The sequence below is a fragment of the Poecilia latipinna genome, unplaced genomic scaffold, assembly GCF_001443285.1.
Source record: "Poecilia latipinna isolate Pla-1442-1.1 unplaced genomic scaffold, P_latipinna-1.0 Scaffold221, whole genome shotgun sequence".
Taxonomy (NCBI): domain Eukaryota; kingdom Metazoa; phylum Chordata; class Actinopteri; order Cyprinodontiformes; family Poeciliidae; genus Poecilia; species Poecilia latipinna.
Window position 1 is genome coordinate 1 of NW_015112837.1, and position 15,589 is coordinate 15,589.

At 37.8% G+C, this 15,589-nt stretch overlaps 1 protein-coding gene across 1 annotated transcript; it reads left to right on the top strand.

The window, feature by feature from the left end:
* The first annotated feature begins 118 nt into the window (after positions 1-118).
* On the top strand, positions 119-14,891 carry nckap1l (NCK associated protein 1 like). Its single transcript, XM_015031852.1, has 14 exons — positions 119-283; positions 650-789; positions 2,349-2,480; positions 3,309-3,527; positions 4,930-5,060; positions 8,154-8,251; positions 9,492-9,585; positions 9,957-10,039; positions 11,230-11,310; positions 12,182-12,275; positions 12,374-12,490; positions 13,103-13,212; positions 14,193-14,282; positions 14,373-14,891. Exons 1-14 carry the CDS (start codon positions 146-148, stop codon positions 14,487-14,489), a joined length of 1,644 nt encoding a protein of 547 aa, XP_014887338.1. The 5' UTR covers positions 119-145; the 3' UTR covers positions 14,490-14,891.
* The last annotated feature ends 698 nt before the right edge of the window (positions 14,892-15,589 follow it).

Genomic DNA, 15,589 nt, shown 5'->3' on the forward strand with positions numbered 1-15,589 from the left:
AAATTTTTTAAAAAAAAAAAAAATCGCGCCCGGGTGTATCTTGGGGGGGTAAAAAAAAAAAAAAAAAAAAAAAAAAAAAAAAAAAAAAAAACGTATCTGAAAAGTATTTATAGCCTTCTGTTTTTGTGAAACCAAACTCGTTTGTATGTGTTTTTTCGTGCAGACAGAGATACTGGAGAAGCGAAGTCTGCGCCTGTGTGTGACCTTCTTGGAGCAGATAGCAAAGCAGACGGGCGGTGTTGTGTTGGAGATATGTGCTGAGCAGCGCAATCTCAATGACCAGGTGGAGTCCGAGTCTTTTTCAGCTTTCAGAAAACTAATTATTCAGAAGAGCGTGTTTCTGCCAAAGTCTACATCCACACATAATCGAACTAACCATAACTTGGCATGTGTGTGTTTAGCTGGAGGCAGAGAGCAAACCTGGGAATTTCCAAGCGGATAAGGGAATTTTGCTGTGTTCATTTTCTAATTCCCTGCGATGTTAAGATAGCACATATTCCTTTTTTTTTCCAGCAGTGTGAAAAAAAACAAGCTAAATGTTCTTTAGTATCAGGTTTAGTATCATGTGTGGATGTATTCCTCTACCTTATCTTTCCTTTTCTTTCTCCCTCTCTTTTCTCCCTCTTTTCCCATTTACATCATGAATAAGTTGCTGCCTAAGCACTGTGCCGAGTCCATCAGTGCTGCTCGCTACAGAAAGCAGAAGAAACCTTTGCCAAAGAAAGGAGAGGTTCAAAAAGAGAAACCAGGTGCTGAGAGCCTGAGAAAAGACCGGAGTGTGACCACCAAGTGAGCTTTTACTACATTTTCCTTCTAATAATAATTTTCCTGCCATTTTTCCACTGTGTGGCTCCTTAAAAAACATTATAACCTAGCAGAAATTTGAGGTGGTGGAGGTCTGATTTCCAGGAATGTACAGCATAATCAATCCAGTCAAAGAGATAAACTACTTCTGCAATACAAAGTTAGCTTGACGCAGTTTCACTTTCTAGAAAAGTTTTACCTTTATAAAAATAGAACTATAAACAAATTAGACACTGCTTACTTTTAAAGTTTATATATATATAAGTTAGTTAAGCTGAAGCCTTAAAGATGGCTCCAACTTTCTAACAACAACTAGAAGAGACAAAACGATCTCCTGGTTTTATAAAACAGATTTTGAGATGAGATTCCCTTTATACAATACAAACACATAAATCCAGTGATCTCACTAATGTACTAATCAAAGTACATTTCGATATTTACTCTTATTATTTAAAAAGTAGTACTATGTTTCTCAGTTATTTAAATATTTGTTGCTAATGAAGAAGAGACAATACAGACAATTCAGTCTCTATTAATATTTGTTAAAATGTGAACTTTTTCTCCCAAATCCTTCTTTATAAACCTCTGAAACAGAATAGAATAGAGTAGAAAATTATTAAATGTCACATGTGGAAAATCTTTCTCTTCTTGAAGACGCACGTTGTCTGTGGCCAAACAATGCTAAAAAAAAGTTCAAAATATTATCATTACAATCATTTTAGATTTCAGAAAGAGATGATTGGCTTAAAACCCTTAAAAGCACTGATTTCTTTCTTCTTTTTTTTATTTTTTTATTTACTAATCTGCCAAACCAAAAGCTCCAAAATTAGCCAACTTCAGTGTTTAGTCACATTACTTCACAGTGAAAAATCAACCCCAGGACTCACCTACACCATACTGATTAGGCATGCCGATGTCTCTGAAAAGTTGTTTAGGGGGAAACAAATTTATAACTTTTACTTTAAAAAAGTGCTCAAGTCACAAACTGCTAATTTGCCAGAAAAACGCTTTTCGTGACGCTTATGAGCATGAGATGTAAAACGGCTCAGTCATGAAGAATTAAACATTGCAATAAACTCCACCACCTTGTTTTGTTTAAGATGTGTTTTGACATTTTCAAAAGATTTGTTACTTCTTATGGTGTCATTTTGTTTCTGCTATTACCTAAAAGACATAACATGCTTTTAACTTTACAACCCTTCACGTTGATTTAGAAGAGGTTACCAGTTTATTAAAGTTAGAAAGAAAACCCCTCTGCCTGTTATATATAAATGTACTGTACTAATTTATTGGCAGTGTGTTTTATTTTACTGTTTTTATAGTTTGATCCCCTTTCTGTTTATATTTAACCACAACCTAAGGGAGAAATTTAAACCTGTTTTTTTTTTCTCTCCCCTCTGCTCATTTGGAAAACATGCTCTCAGTTCTCTGTTTATTACCTTATTTGTGTGTGACAGAACATCAAAGCGGAAGTCATTGTTAAAATACTTCTCCTAACCTCCTTGAGAATTGAAATGTCCCCCCTGTGTCTCTCTGTCTCTTAGCATGGACAAGTTGCACATGATGCTGACAGAGCTGTGCTCCTCCTACAGTCTCAGCGCAGACATTATGGTCTTTGAACATGTTGTCGTTCCAACAGAGTTCCTCCTTTCCCATCTGGAGATGCGTCTGACAGAGTAAGACTAAAACCTAGGAGAGTAAAGTGACCTAATGAATCTTAAAAATGGTTATAATGTTCCGGAAGTAACATTCTGCTGAGAAGTGATATGTTGTCCACTGAGCTCCCTTATTTAAGTCTTCCACACAACGAAATGATCTTCAGTTTAAATAACTGTTGTAAGTATATACACAAAAATTGAAATATCTTGTGGTTCATAGCAGGATGTGACATGATGCCCTTAAACTATTAATCATGTTTCACATCACTCTTTTAAAACTATCATTTTTTTTATTTGTACTGTTTCTTTTCTTTCATTCATTTCCAAATAATCTGTCATTATGGGAAAATGCTTTTCCTCAGCACAGTGATGAAGTCTGATTTACTTTATAATTCCTTCATGTTAAGCTGTGTTGAACACACCTAAAAATCTAAGCAGAGATCCCTGATGTCATTTCTTGGCTCTTCCTGTTTAGGTTCTAGCCGTTTGTTTAAGCTTTTGGTCCCAGGGTGACTTCATGATTCCCTGAATATGTTCTGTTTTGTCTCTATGTCATAGTCGATGACTATCTTCTTTGTCACATCAAAGTTGATTCCCTTGAGTAGCAGCATTCTTCCAGTGAATGGTCTCTGTGGCTCAAGCTATAAATAAAATAAGCGAGAGAAAGTGAGAGAAAGCCAGGCCTTAACGAAGAAGTAAACTAATTTTCCTCAAGTAAAGCCCTGAAGCCCCAGACTCATTGACTTTCTCTGCCAAGCCACCATGGCTCGTTTAACCACTTTTAAGATTCCATCTGAGAACTGTCGGCATGCTGACAAGTGACAATGTTTAAACATGTTTCTCCAGAATCATCATCAAGATGACCAATTACAACCAGACCACCCAGGAGATAACACGTCCCTCTGACCTGCTGGCAGGGATAAAATCCTACACAGCCAGCATGCACGGCCTCGCAGGCTACATCAACGTGGACGTCACCCGGCTGGTGAAGAGTGTGCTGCTGCAGCAGACACAGCCGCTGGACTCCCACGGAGGACCCACAGTTACACACTACTACACAACGTGGTGGGTGTGCAGCTTCTTGCAAAACTGTTCATAACCCTTGGTAGTGCTATTTTACATCCATTAATAATATTTCAATTGGGTTTTATTTGACTGTTCAACACAAAGTAGCACATAAATGAAAGGGAAAGGATACATACTTTACAACGTTTTTTTGTAAAAAGACAACTGAAAGGTGTGGCATGCACATTAATTGAGCCCCCTTTACTCACATACGTCTAAACAAAATCCATTGCATCAAATAGCCTTAAGAAGACACCTGATTAGTAAAGTACAAGGTCTGATTGGATTTATTTCATCACAATATAAATCCTGGCCTGCCTATTGCCTTCCTATGCAATTCTGCTCTCCTCTCATTTCTTTCCGGTGCTCCGTCTGGGTTTTCTCCCAGTGAATTTCAACTGGGCCAATCATCGAACAAGAGAAATTTATGAAAGATAACGTGGATTTTACAATTGTAGTCTGCCTTTAGTTTTAGCAATGGCAGCAGAGGAAGTGAACAAAGCCTTTCAGTCCATGTTGGCCACGTTACTAAATACTGTATTAACATTAATATCTACCTCATTCTGCTCTGGATTCCTCTCCTTGAAGGGGTTGTTTACAGTGCAGGCAATTTCCGGTGAGCTTCATAATGTCCAACTGGCGTATTATATACATAACCGCCACACAGTGTTGGAGGCTGTGAAGATGGGAAAATACCCTAAACATTCAACCAGAACTTTACTGGAATGGTTTAAAGTTTAGATCAAAGCATATAGTCAAGTATTAGATTGACCCAATCAAAGGTCACATCTGTTTACAACGGAGCATTGGTGCCAAGACTGACAAAGTTTGATCTTTTCTGCAAAGAAAAAAAAGACTATTTCAGTCTCACTGTGTGAATCCTTGAAGAAATACCCAAAAGACTTGCAGCTGTAACTGCAACAAAAAGTGGTTCTAAGGAAAAGATTTATTACAGAAATAAATGTTTTCCTTCTTTTCACACCAACTCTACAAAGTATTGACTCCAGGCAGTTGAATATAAGTGAAAACCACGTTTCTGAGATTTTGATTGTAAACAAATCCTGTAACTTTTTTTTTTTTTTTTTAGTTTTGTGCTACTTTGTGTTTGTCTATCACATATAAATCCATTAAAACAAATGCATGTTTGAGGCCGTAGCATCACAGAGTAAAACATTTTTCAAGGGAAATGAAAACTTTGCAAGGCTCTGTAAGTGTACTTCATAATAAATATGAAGTGGATTCAAATAAATATGAAGTGTACCCTTAACCCTTCTCTACCTTGCTATCTTATCTTCTGAGTCATCCCGGGAAGTGATCTTTTAATTAACGTCTTAAGTTCAACCCGTCTGGTAAAGATCAAAGGCATTTCCTGCTTTCTTATGTTTTGTTTTCTGCACCTCAGGTATCTGGAGGCTCTTTTACGTCAAGCTAGCAGTTCCTTGATCGTCCACTGTCCTACGATGCAGTGCTTCGTCAGCCAGAACGCCGACAACGACCTAAGCTTCAGAGCAGAGGAGTTCTCAGACGTATCAGGTCAGCCCCCAGAGCTTTAATGACGTGCAAATATGAAATATTAACCTACTGCCAGTAAGGACCAAAACAGAATATTTTGTGGCAACACATTTCAATTGTATTTCTTATCAGTTTTTATTGCTGAAGGAAACTTTCTACCGCATATTTCCAGTTAAGCTTTTACAAGAAACCTGATATTGAGACCAATAGTAGATCAGACAAAAACCTAAAGATAAAAGACAAAAATGTTCTGCAAGGTTAGCAAACATCATCACAGCGATGATTCTTGCCTGCAGAACTACTGCCCTGGGGGATCCCTTTCGTCTGATCTCCAGCCCAATAATCCTCACACGAGCAAACTAGAACCCTTTTCCCAGACTAACATCAAAACCGTATCTTTTCAATGTGTAAACATTATCAGCTGAAAAATATTAACCTATTCAAGTCTATTTTTATTTATTTAACTCATAATTTAAAAGACAACCTTTTGACTTATATCTTTAAAGGGGATATATTACACAAAATACACTTTTTGCTCTTTTGTTTTACTTCCATTTGGGTCTCTACTGCTTCTAGAAACATTTCCAGACACCAAATGTTTTTTGGTGTCTGGAAAACAAGCCATTTCAAAAACCTCGCAATTATAACTCCACAATTGGTTGGCACTGTCAAAGGACAGACTTGGATAGCTGGTTTTATCACTGTCTGGCTGTACAACAACTTCTGAAAATGGCAAGTATATTGTTGTTGATTTACCATTCAGAAACCAAATTGTCTGCTTCTGGGTCTGACTCAGAGTCAAGGATGTTCTGTTGTACAATTGTGCATCTGTTTGCAGCCATTTTCATGGGCAAGTTCAAGGTTGAGTCGGGGGGGTGAGGCCAACAGCTTATTTACATAGAAGAGGCCCTAAAACAGCTCCTTCTCAAAGGAGCTCAAAATAGGCAGCGCCTCGTGGCTGAAATTGTATTATATGAGAATGATTTTATGCAAAAAATGTAATAGACATGTTATAATAGATGACCAGAACATTGTGTTATTATTAGAGGCTGCATGGCCTTCTTACACTTTATTTTATTTTATTTTATTTTATTTTATTTTATTTTATTTATTTATTTATTTATTTATTTATTTATTTATTTATTTATTTATTTATTTATTTATTTTTTTAAATTAAACCATTGGAAAACAACAAAATAAGCACAATAATATATTTTTTGTCTCTTTAATAGTTATTTAATTAAATAGTTATTTAATTAAATAACATTTAAATAAAGAAACATTCTGTTATCATAATCCTACAGGTTCCAGAAATGACTCACAGTTTGCAAAAGACAAAACTTCAGATGTCTGTCAATAGTGTGCATGTAAAACGAGCTCTGTTGCTCAAGAGGATGTGGAGTTTGCATTTGTGTTGGTGTGCATTGGTTTCTTTCTTACCGCTCGTCAGCTTATCCTGACATTGTCTGGTTTACATAAACGTCATTGCCTATTATTTGCCATCCTCCTCTGGCCCTTCCACATAACTACAATAGCATCACTTGTGTCTCTCCTCCACACAGCTTCTCATTCCACCTCCACATTACCTCAAAGCAGTGGTTGAGTTTCCCATGAAGGCTGTATTCACTCTACTACACACACATTTTAATGTTTACACTGGCAAGCTTGAACATTGCACATGCATCACAAGGACACCTCTGTGCTTCGGTTATCGCCTCCACACATTGTCATTCCTGCTGTCTATATTTACTCTTCCTCCCTGTCCAGTCCATTACCCACTGTATTATGTTGGTGTAGATTCTCAGTTATTTAGGACGTAGCAATCCTGAGAAACAGATATGAAGGCAACTGCTCTTCTCTTGATACCTTGAAGACGTTTTACCTCTCGTCCTTCTTCTTCGGTTCAGTTATGAAACTTAGATTTCAGAACAGTCACACTGATTAAGCAATAGAGGTCACTAACGTCACTAATGAGGCCACTTGAGACTGTGGCCCTGCACTCTATTCATTTCCTTTAAAGTGTTGTTAACTCAGATGATTCTAACGAGTTCCCAACATTGCCAGCATGTTCACTGCTTTGAGACACTTGAGACACGTGGCTGTTTTGGTCACGTGTCTCAAGGTGTGAGTTTTTGTGAAACAGCCTGGGGAGACGAGTCAAAGCTGCACTGTAGATGTCAAAAATTTGGAACCTTGGGTCATTGTGTTTGTTCAAGATTCTTCCACTCCTCTCTCAAACCAATCTGTCTTCCCTGCCCAAATGTGCACATTTTTATGTTCAAGTGATTGCCCTGTGTCCTTGAGATGTAGATAAATTGCTAAACCTTGACCTGATGAGTTCAAGTGTTGCACTATCATCTTGTATAGCTATGTTTTGTTTCTCCAATACAGAGGGCTCAACATTATTCTCCAAACTGGACTGCGCATACCACACCACTGACCTTGCGTTTGGGTGTTTTGTCCCTAAGGATGAAGTAGTCTCTATCTGAAAGTGTTACCAAGATTTAAAATGTACCAAAATATTGTGTTTAGAAAAAATTCTTCTTAGTTTCTCAGACATTCCCACCACATATTGTATGCTAATGTTCTTCTGCCTGCTCTTCTTCCTTCTTACACTGGCCTGTTTTCTTGAACTTCTGAATGCTTGAACATATGCATTTGCTTTCTTGATTGTGTACTTTCTTTGTCATTTCTGTTCCTCTTTGTGGGGACCTGACATCCATATATCTAAACCCACGACTAAGTGATGTTCCACCATATGTGCTCTGCTTTTCTCTTCCTCTATGTAGAAATTAGTCACAATAGGTGAGACTACGGACTCGGTAGCACATCGAATCTAAACCACACATGTACCAATCTATGTTCATTCACATGTTTGGCTTGGTGAGAAGCATAAGAGCTACAGTTTTCTCAGTTCATTGATTAAGCTGCACTCCCTGATCAAATTTACTGTGTGCAAGGTGAGACTGGGAGTCAAGCTCCTTATTGAATTCATGTGAAAACAGCACATTAGGAAACAGAGTCACTTTACTGGAGCTGAAGTGCGGTACGTCAACCTTTGTTCCACCATCTTTGAACAGCGTAATTGTTAACTTAATCAAATGTTTTCTACAGAGTTACAGGCCCTGGCAGAACTTATTGGTCCATACGGCATGAAGTTTCTCGGGGAGAACCTGATGTGGCACATTACTTCTCAAGTCAGCGAGCTGAAGGTACAGTGTGACGTGAAATAAGGATAGTTAAGCTGAAAATATTTAGCTACAACAGAGTATTAGGGCCATTGTCGATGAATAGAAAAAATAATATTGGCCAAAGAGAAAGAATGTTTCCACCAAAAAACTAAAATATTTTGAGATTTAGTTCAAATATATGCAGCAAAAAAAAAAAAAAAAAAAAAAAACACAAATGTTGATGAAAGGCATAGATTTAAAATATTAAAGTGAAGATATTCACTGACATTGTAAAGAAGGAATCAAAACAACATTTATTGAGATTATAAACATTGTCATAAAAAGTGACAGAAGTCCTCTGAGATACAGGTGGTACATTTATGGGACGCGCATCCCAGAGTGTAAGTGGCATAGCTGAACTCTTTTCCATTATCAAAACGGTATCTCCTGGGTGCAGACTCGTCTATCTCAGGTGTGTATTTCTGTCAGAGGTGTTTGTGGAGAATCTGTATCCAACATGTGACATTCGATTATTTTTTAAGCCTTCAAATCACAACTAAGACTTAATAACTTCCAACATCTTTTTAAAAAGATAGTTCAGCTCTGATATGGTGCGCTGTCACTCCATACATTATCCAGTTATTTTGAAAAGACCTTCATAAAATAAAGGATCGACTCTGCTCATTTAGTACCGAGTGCTATGGTTACTTACAGTATCTGAGCTCCAATAATTTTGGCTTTTTTCTTTTCTTCTATGTGCACACACTTAAATCAGTTGATCAAACTTACTTTGATCAGCTGCTCTGAAACGGAAAACTCTCATCATGCTCCATTTCAGAGGTAATCAGCTTAACGTTTAGTGCTACGCTCAGATTTTGTTAAACCTGTTTTTTTCTAAGTCCACTAAAATGTTACTTATATGGACAAATATGTCGTTGAGGATATGAGCTCAGAGAAAGTAAGTAGTTCCCTCCTGACAGTCTGAGGGGGAGTTCATTGAACTTCACTCAGTGGAAAACTTTACTGATAATGATTTTTATCTCAATTCAATAAGCCAAACCTTTATGAACCTACAAGGTTTTTGCTAAATAATTGATTCTTACATGTAAGAGACCAGTTAATGCCACTGTTCTGTGCAGAAAGTACCATCTTCCTCTGGGATTGAAGCAGGGGATACTGTTAAAGAGATCAGTCAAAGCTATGACTTTTACAACTTTTCGTAACTCAAGCCCGAAGGTGGGGGTTTTTATCTCTTATTTCTCTTTTTATTCTTCTCTGTCAGAAAATGGTGATTGAGAACATGGACATCCTGGTACAGATGAAAAACAACTTTGACAAGCCCGAGGAAATGATCACTCTAAAAAAGAGGCTGACAGGTGAGAAGTGGCGATGAGGGGGTAAGAGACAGACATGTGAAAACTGAGCTGAGAGACACCAAGAGGTCAGCTGAAAAGCAAGAGAAAAGAAGAAAACGATGAGAAGGACGTTCACAAGAACTTAAAAATAACGTATTTGAATGTGTGGTAAACACTTTTGCAAATTTTGTTTATGCTCTTACTCATATGTCACAGTTTTTGGGGTTAAATGATAAGCAAATGATCACATCAGATTTGCATATTAATTGAAGCTGCTAAATGACACAAGTTGTTTCACATTCAGCCATACCGCTGCACCTCAAAGCGAATGTGGCTAAATGTGGCTGCAAGCACTTTTCAGACGTACTGCTGAGTTTTCTGTGCTCTTCCAGGAGGAGAAAATGCCCTGAAAAGGATGACCATCATCGGAGTAATCCTCTCATTCAGATCCATGGCAATGAACTGCCTGAAAGATGTAAAGTTTTTCTATCATAAAACTGATGTTAGAATTGTGCCTAGAATACTACTAAAATGATTTAATATACATTTTCACACTTAGATACAAATCAGCTATAAGACACAAACGCTGAACATCAATTATGCAAACATTACATCACAAAGTGGACTTTTGTAAATGTCAAAAATGAAAGATTTTAAACATTTTTCAACTGACATTATCGCATTATGAAGATTTTATCTTTGTTGTTTTTTCAGAATAACGATATAGCTTAAGTAACCATAAAGGCATTCTGGGTTGGTTACTATAGCCACTTTGTCCTCATCTTTTCAGTACATTTGGTATCTTTTGGAACATCAACTTAAAATAAATTGTATCTATGAGAACAGGAAAGCATAGTTTTAAATGAACAACTAGTATGTTTGGTGCTGCAAGAAAATGTATGGCCATTCACATTGTTCTTCTGTTCTTGCTGTCTAAGCCTAAGTGGTTGTATGTGAATAAGGAATTGGCCTGTTACTTTAATTGCTTTTACAGTCAAGCATTTGCAAGTCTTTTGCATTTTTGTTCAGTAATTTGTCCTACTTTTATTTGCAAAATTGTTTTAATTCAGTCACAATGGAGGATTTTTGAGGATGAACAGTTTGTTTCAGGATCTCCCACACTTAAATCCTAATTAGATTTAAGTTGAGATTTTAACAAGGCCACTCCAAAACTTCATTGTTTTTTGTTGGGTTTTTTGTTTTGAGCTGCTTAGAGCTGGACTGCTGCATGAGCCTTAGATCATAAGGCTCATTCGTCTTTAGGATCGTTTGGCGCCCCACTCATTCCTCACCTCCACCATTGATAAAGGTGTCAACCGGGGGGGTTGTTGTGAAATGTGAGACGGGCCTTTTTATTTTTTTTTTTTTGTCAAAAGTGGTTTTTACCTTGGAACTTTTCCATGGAGGCCAATGTTGCCCAATCTCTCTCATATTGTAGAATTTTGAACAAGTAAAAGTAAAAGTTCTTATAAGACCTTCTGGAGGGTTGTCAGTGTACTCTTGTAGTAATTTTGGTGAAACAGTTGCTCATGTGTAGATTCATATCATGTGTAGATTCATATCTGCATAGATATTGCATACACTACATTTATGCAGTTGTCTTCTATGATTGCACAATTATGTCCCCTATATACGTCGTAACCATATTGTGATGTTGTAATCTAGGTCCTGCGGAAGCATTGTCCGTACCTGATGGCACCCATTGAATGTCTAAGGGACTTCATCTCCCTTGAAACAGACATCAAGGTAATAACTCCTGTATTCAAGTTGGCTGGATTTTTAAAAAGGTATTCATAAGTAAAGAGATGTAACAAGGAGTACAAATTCTTAAATGTTTAATCTAAACTAATTAAACGTATTTTTAAAAGCTTGTTTTTAAGCTTCTTCCTTAGAGCCACAATGGAAGTGAGATGTCTTTTTGCAGAACGTGATGTGGATATGATGCAAAGTGCATCTAAATAATGGATGATACTTAACAGCAAATTTGAGTTTGGAAGCCTGAGAGGAACGAGATGTATCGGTTCTTCAGTACCCACCAAACTGAATTCCTGATCTCCCTCTGGGGCAATCTTCGTGACTGTGACTCATGAACTCTCCTGCCCCCTACTTACGTCTGCCTTCTGAGTGAGGCATGACAGCCGTGCCACAGCCTGGGCCAGGATAACCCCAAAGACGTCAGCAGCTCTCTCATGCCTCCGTGAGAGAGAGACTGATCGTGGCTAACACGCTGCACTCTGAACCACATCAGTGGAAACATTCTGCCTAGACAGGCTGACTTTGCATGCAACCAGAAATAGGCCAAGATCAAAAGTTTTGTCAAGACAAAGACACCTACCATTGATTTATTGTCAGTCCGTAGACCAAAGTATGTGAAAAGGTGTGCTCACTTTTCTGTCGCAAGAAAGAAAACGTGTAAATTCCAGTCCCTCTGACTGTTTTCAGAGGGATGGGATGGTCCAGCGACACTCAAACCATTAATACTTTATATTTGACCCTTGGTGAACTTGACAAGGGAAACTGATGACTATGAGTGGTTAAATGAACTTCCTGTGATTTTTTTTTATGTTTTAGTATTTACATGTGAAGGTTTGAAACTTGTATGCCTGTGCTCCTGCAGGTGACGCTGAGTGTTTTTGAGCTGGCTTCTGCCGCAGGACTGAAATGTGATATTGACCCTGCCCTTGTTGCAGCTATTAGCAATATGCAAACAGGTAAAATGTTTGTTCTCCTTTTTTTACACGGCATGCCTTGCTACAAATGATTAACTTAACCAAGGACTTAAAACTTTTATTGTGTCAAAAACTTGCAGATAACACATCAGTTGAAGAAGAGTTCAAGTTGTCTCGTTTGTTACTGGTCTACGTCGCTGTGTCGCTGCCTACCCTCGCTCTGGACCCCAACTCCTTGTATAGTCAAGAACACGGAGGTGCATAACCACTTATTCATTTCAGCCACTGTAGACTTTGCTTGACAGTAATTTCTCACCAGACAGACAAGTAAACACTAATCAGTTGTTCCTTGAGCAATTATTCACCAGCTGCTGATAGTGTATATAAAGGGTACTCCACCCTGAAAGACTATCATCATACTTTCCAGTTCGACACGGTCCGGAGCAAAGCCCGTACGCTAATAAGAAACACATTTTGTTGAGAGGCTTTCGTTTACAGATAACTCTGGCTGACGTGCATTGATGCAGTTACTCCTGGCATGCAGCCCTGATGACCCTAACTGCTTGGCTTTGAGCCTAGGCTGAAACATTAAGAGCAGCAAATTACCAAGATTTCTATCATACAGTGGCTTTAGTCTCTGATTATTTTCTTTGTCCTCGTTTTCCATTGACATAACTGAAATAAATTAACCCTGTGAGTCTGTGGAAATATGCTCAGCAAGCTTCCTCTTAAGTTACAGATCATTAAGAAGATTTCTCAAATCACTCCAGCCACAAAAATATCATCTACCCATGGCTTAAGTAGAGGACATTCTTTTCCAGTCATTTCTGGTGACAATATTTTCCTTTTTTTTTTTTTTTTTTCCTTAGGTCACAACAACAACATCCACTGTTTAGCTGCAGCAATCAATCAACTGACTGCTGCCATGTTCACGGTCCAGAACAAGAACATTGAGCAGCAACTCAAAGAGTTTCTCCTGGTAAGCAAAAAACATTCCTTGGAGCAAAACATTTTTTTGATACCCACGGGTACTTACAAGGAAATGTTAGGGTGCTTCTGTGATATTTACAGGCTGCATATTGGACTACTTAGGGTGCATTCACACTAGCCCTGCTTTGATCAATCTCTAGTTTTGTGTCCCTGGAAAGTCTGTTTTGTTTGGGGAGGTGTGAATGCACAATCGAACTCTGATGTGGACCAAAACATCTAACTCTGGTCCGCCTTAAACCTTGGGTTTAACCCTCAGTTTAAGTAAACTCTGGTGTAGGTTGAATGCATATCTGAATGCCAAGTGAAACGGAGTTCTCTCCCAAAGCAGGAAGCGGACTTTAGTGCAGGACATTTTGGGTAAAAATAAAAAGAAGGTGCGCTCATGACTTTTTCAGAGGTCTTTGTGTTGTTTCCTTCAGTAGCTTTTGGTACAGTGCCACCACAACTGAGGGGGTAAACAAGTTGCTCACAGGGTTTGGTTTGTTTGACACAGTGGAGTGTGTCAAACACGGTACTTATAGGTTATTTTTAGACTACATTACTGGTTTACTTTGTACATTTGAGTTACCCACTGACTACTTACAGTGCTTCCTTTTAGTTAATCAGAAATACTGTTTGCAGCTTAGTCCTCTAAACTATATCCAAATGAAAATTATTAAAAAGGAAAGTCACCAAATAAATCAAGTGTCTTCATTAACGGGGCAACAACCATTAAAGACTTGAGAACACTCAGATTCAGAGATCGCTTTTATTGTGTCACACTGCTTATACACTAAATTTGAATAAAGCTTCAACTTCTTCAATGAGACAAAAATAAATGGATGTTTTTATAAACTACCCTAAAATATTTGAGGTGAAAAACAAAAGCTTTCTTGACAACCTTTTGACTCATTGCACGTCATGATCAGTGCCAGGAAGTTGTTCCAGTTTTTTTGATGATTCTCTTTTTTTACCCGTGTCTTCTTACAGCTAGCCTCCTCCACTCTGCTTCAGCTGGGACAAAACGTGGAACGAGTGGAAGTCAAAAACAGAGAGTCCATCTATTTGCTCCTGCACATGGTGAATTGGCTTAAAATAATCTGTATGTATGCTCTAGAAATCATGACATTACTTGAATGAAAACAATCTCTTCATTTCTGATTCATCCAGATTGTGGAAGACTCTCCGTTTCTGAGCCAAGACATGCTGGAAAGCTGCTTCCCGTACGTTCTTCTCCGAAATGCCTACAGGGAGGTGCACAAGGCTGTCTTCATGCCTACGGCCTGAAGACATTTTGTCCAGATTCTTTGCTTACCCAAAATAGTATTTTCATACATGTGTATTTTGCTTGCATGGCTTTTCTGCTTTGGATTCACCCATGTCTCTATGTTGACTAATCATAACTTTGACTTTTGATATGTTGATTGCTGAGAAAAAGCATTTTATTTGCTTACAGTAAAACAAAAATCAGTTTTTAATTTTTGTTTAAGACAGACATATGCAATGTAACTTTCATTTGGATTGAATAGGTATACAGCTTTCCTGTCTTTTATATAATCTTAAATTATTTAAAGCAATAAGAAAAGGTATGTTCTGCACAAAAAACATCATTTTAATATTTGATCTCCAAAAACATTCACTGTGGTTTTTTTTTCTCATGAATAAAGTGAAACAGTCACAACAACATAAGACTTTTCTTGTCGTCTTCATGCTTCATATATAAATTGTATAATGCAGTCCAGTTTTGTAGAAGTAATAATGCTTGTGAATAATTTTAGGCATTCCTTTTTGTTATTATCTTCTGCAAACCAGCCGTGTCTCCCCATTCTTTTCTTTCTCTGCTTCCTCCTCCCTTCCCATTCAACTAGAGCTCCAGCTGCTGTGTGTCAACTCAGTTTCCACACAAGAGATGCACACATATATCTAGCTCAAGCATTTATGTGTAGGTCCACGTGTGTGTGTGTGTGTTTGAGTGTCTTGGCGAGTGTATTTAGGTTTTCAGTATCTTAGGCTGAGCCTCCTCTTGAGGACTGAAGAGGTTTGATTCCCACTAGAGGGAACATTTGCATGAGTACACAGAGGAAAAAGCATGAAAACAACACGTCAAAGTATAACATTGCAGAATCAGAAGCAGAATTGCTATAGCAGTGGACTAATGTTTGTTGCAGCACACATTAGCATAACTCAGCTTTCCTATTTTTATGTTAAGAGAGTCAGCATAAATCAGAAAGTTTCGTCGCTGTTTAAATCCAAGCTTTGGGAGAAACTTCATGTTATTTCTGTCAAGTTTTAAAGGAATAGTTTGCTTCTATTTCCAGACTCTAGTGTGGATGTGCCACTGTTTTTTTTTGTTTTTTTTTGGCTCTAGTGGCCTTTATTTGAAAGTT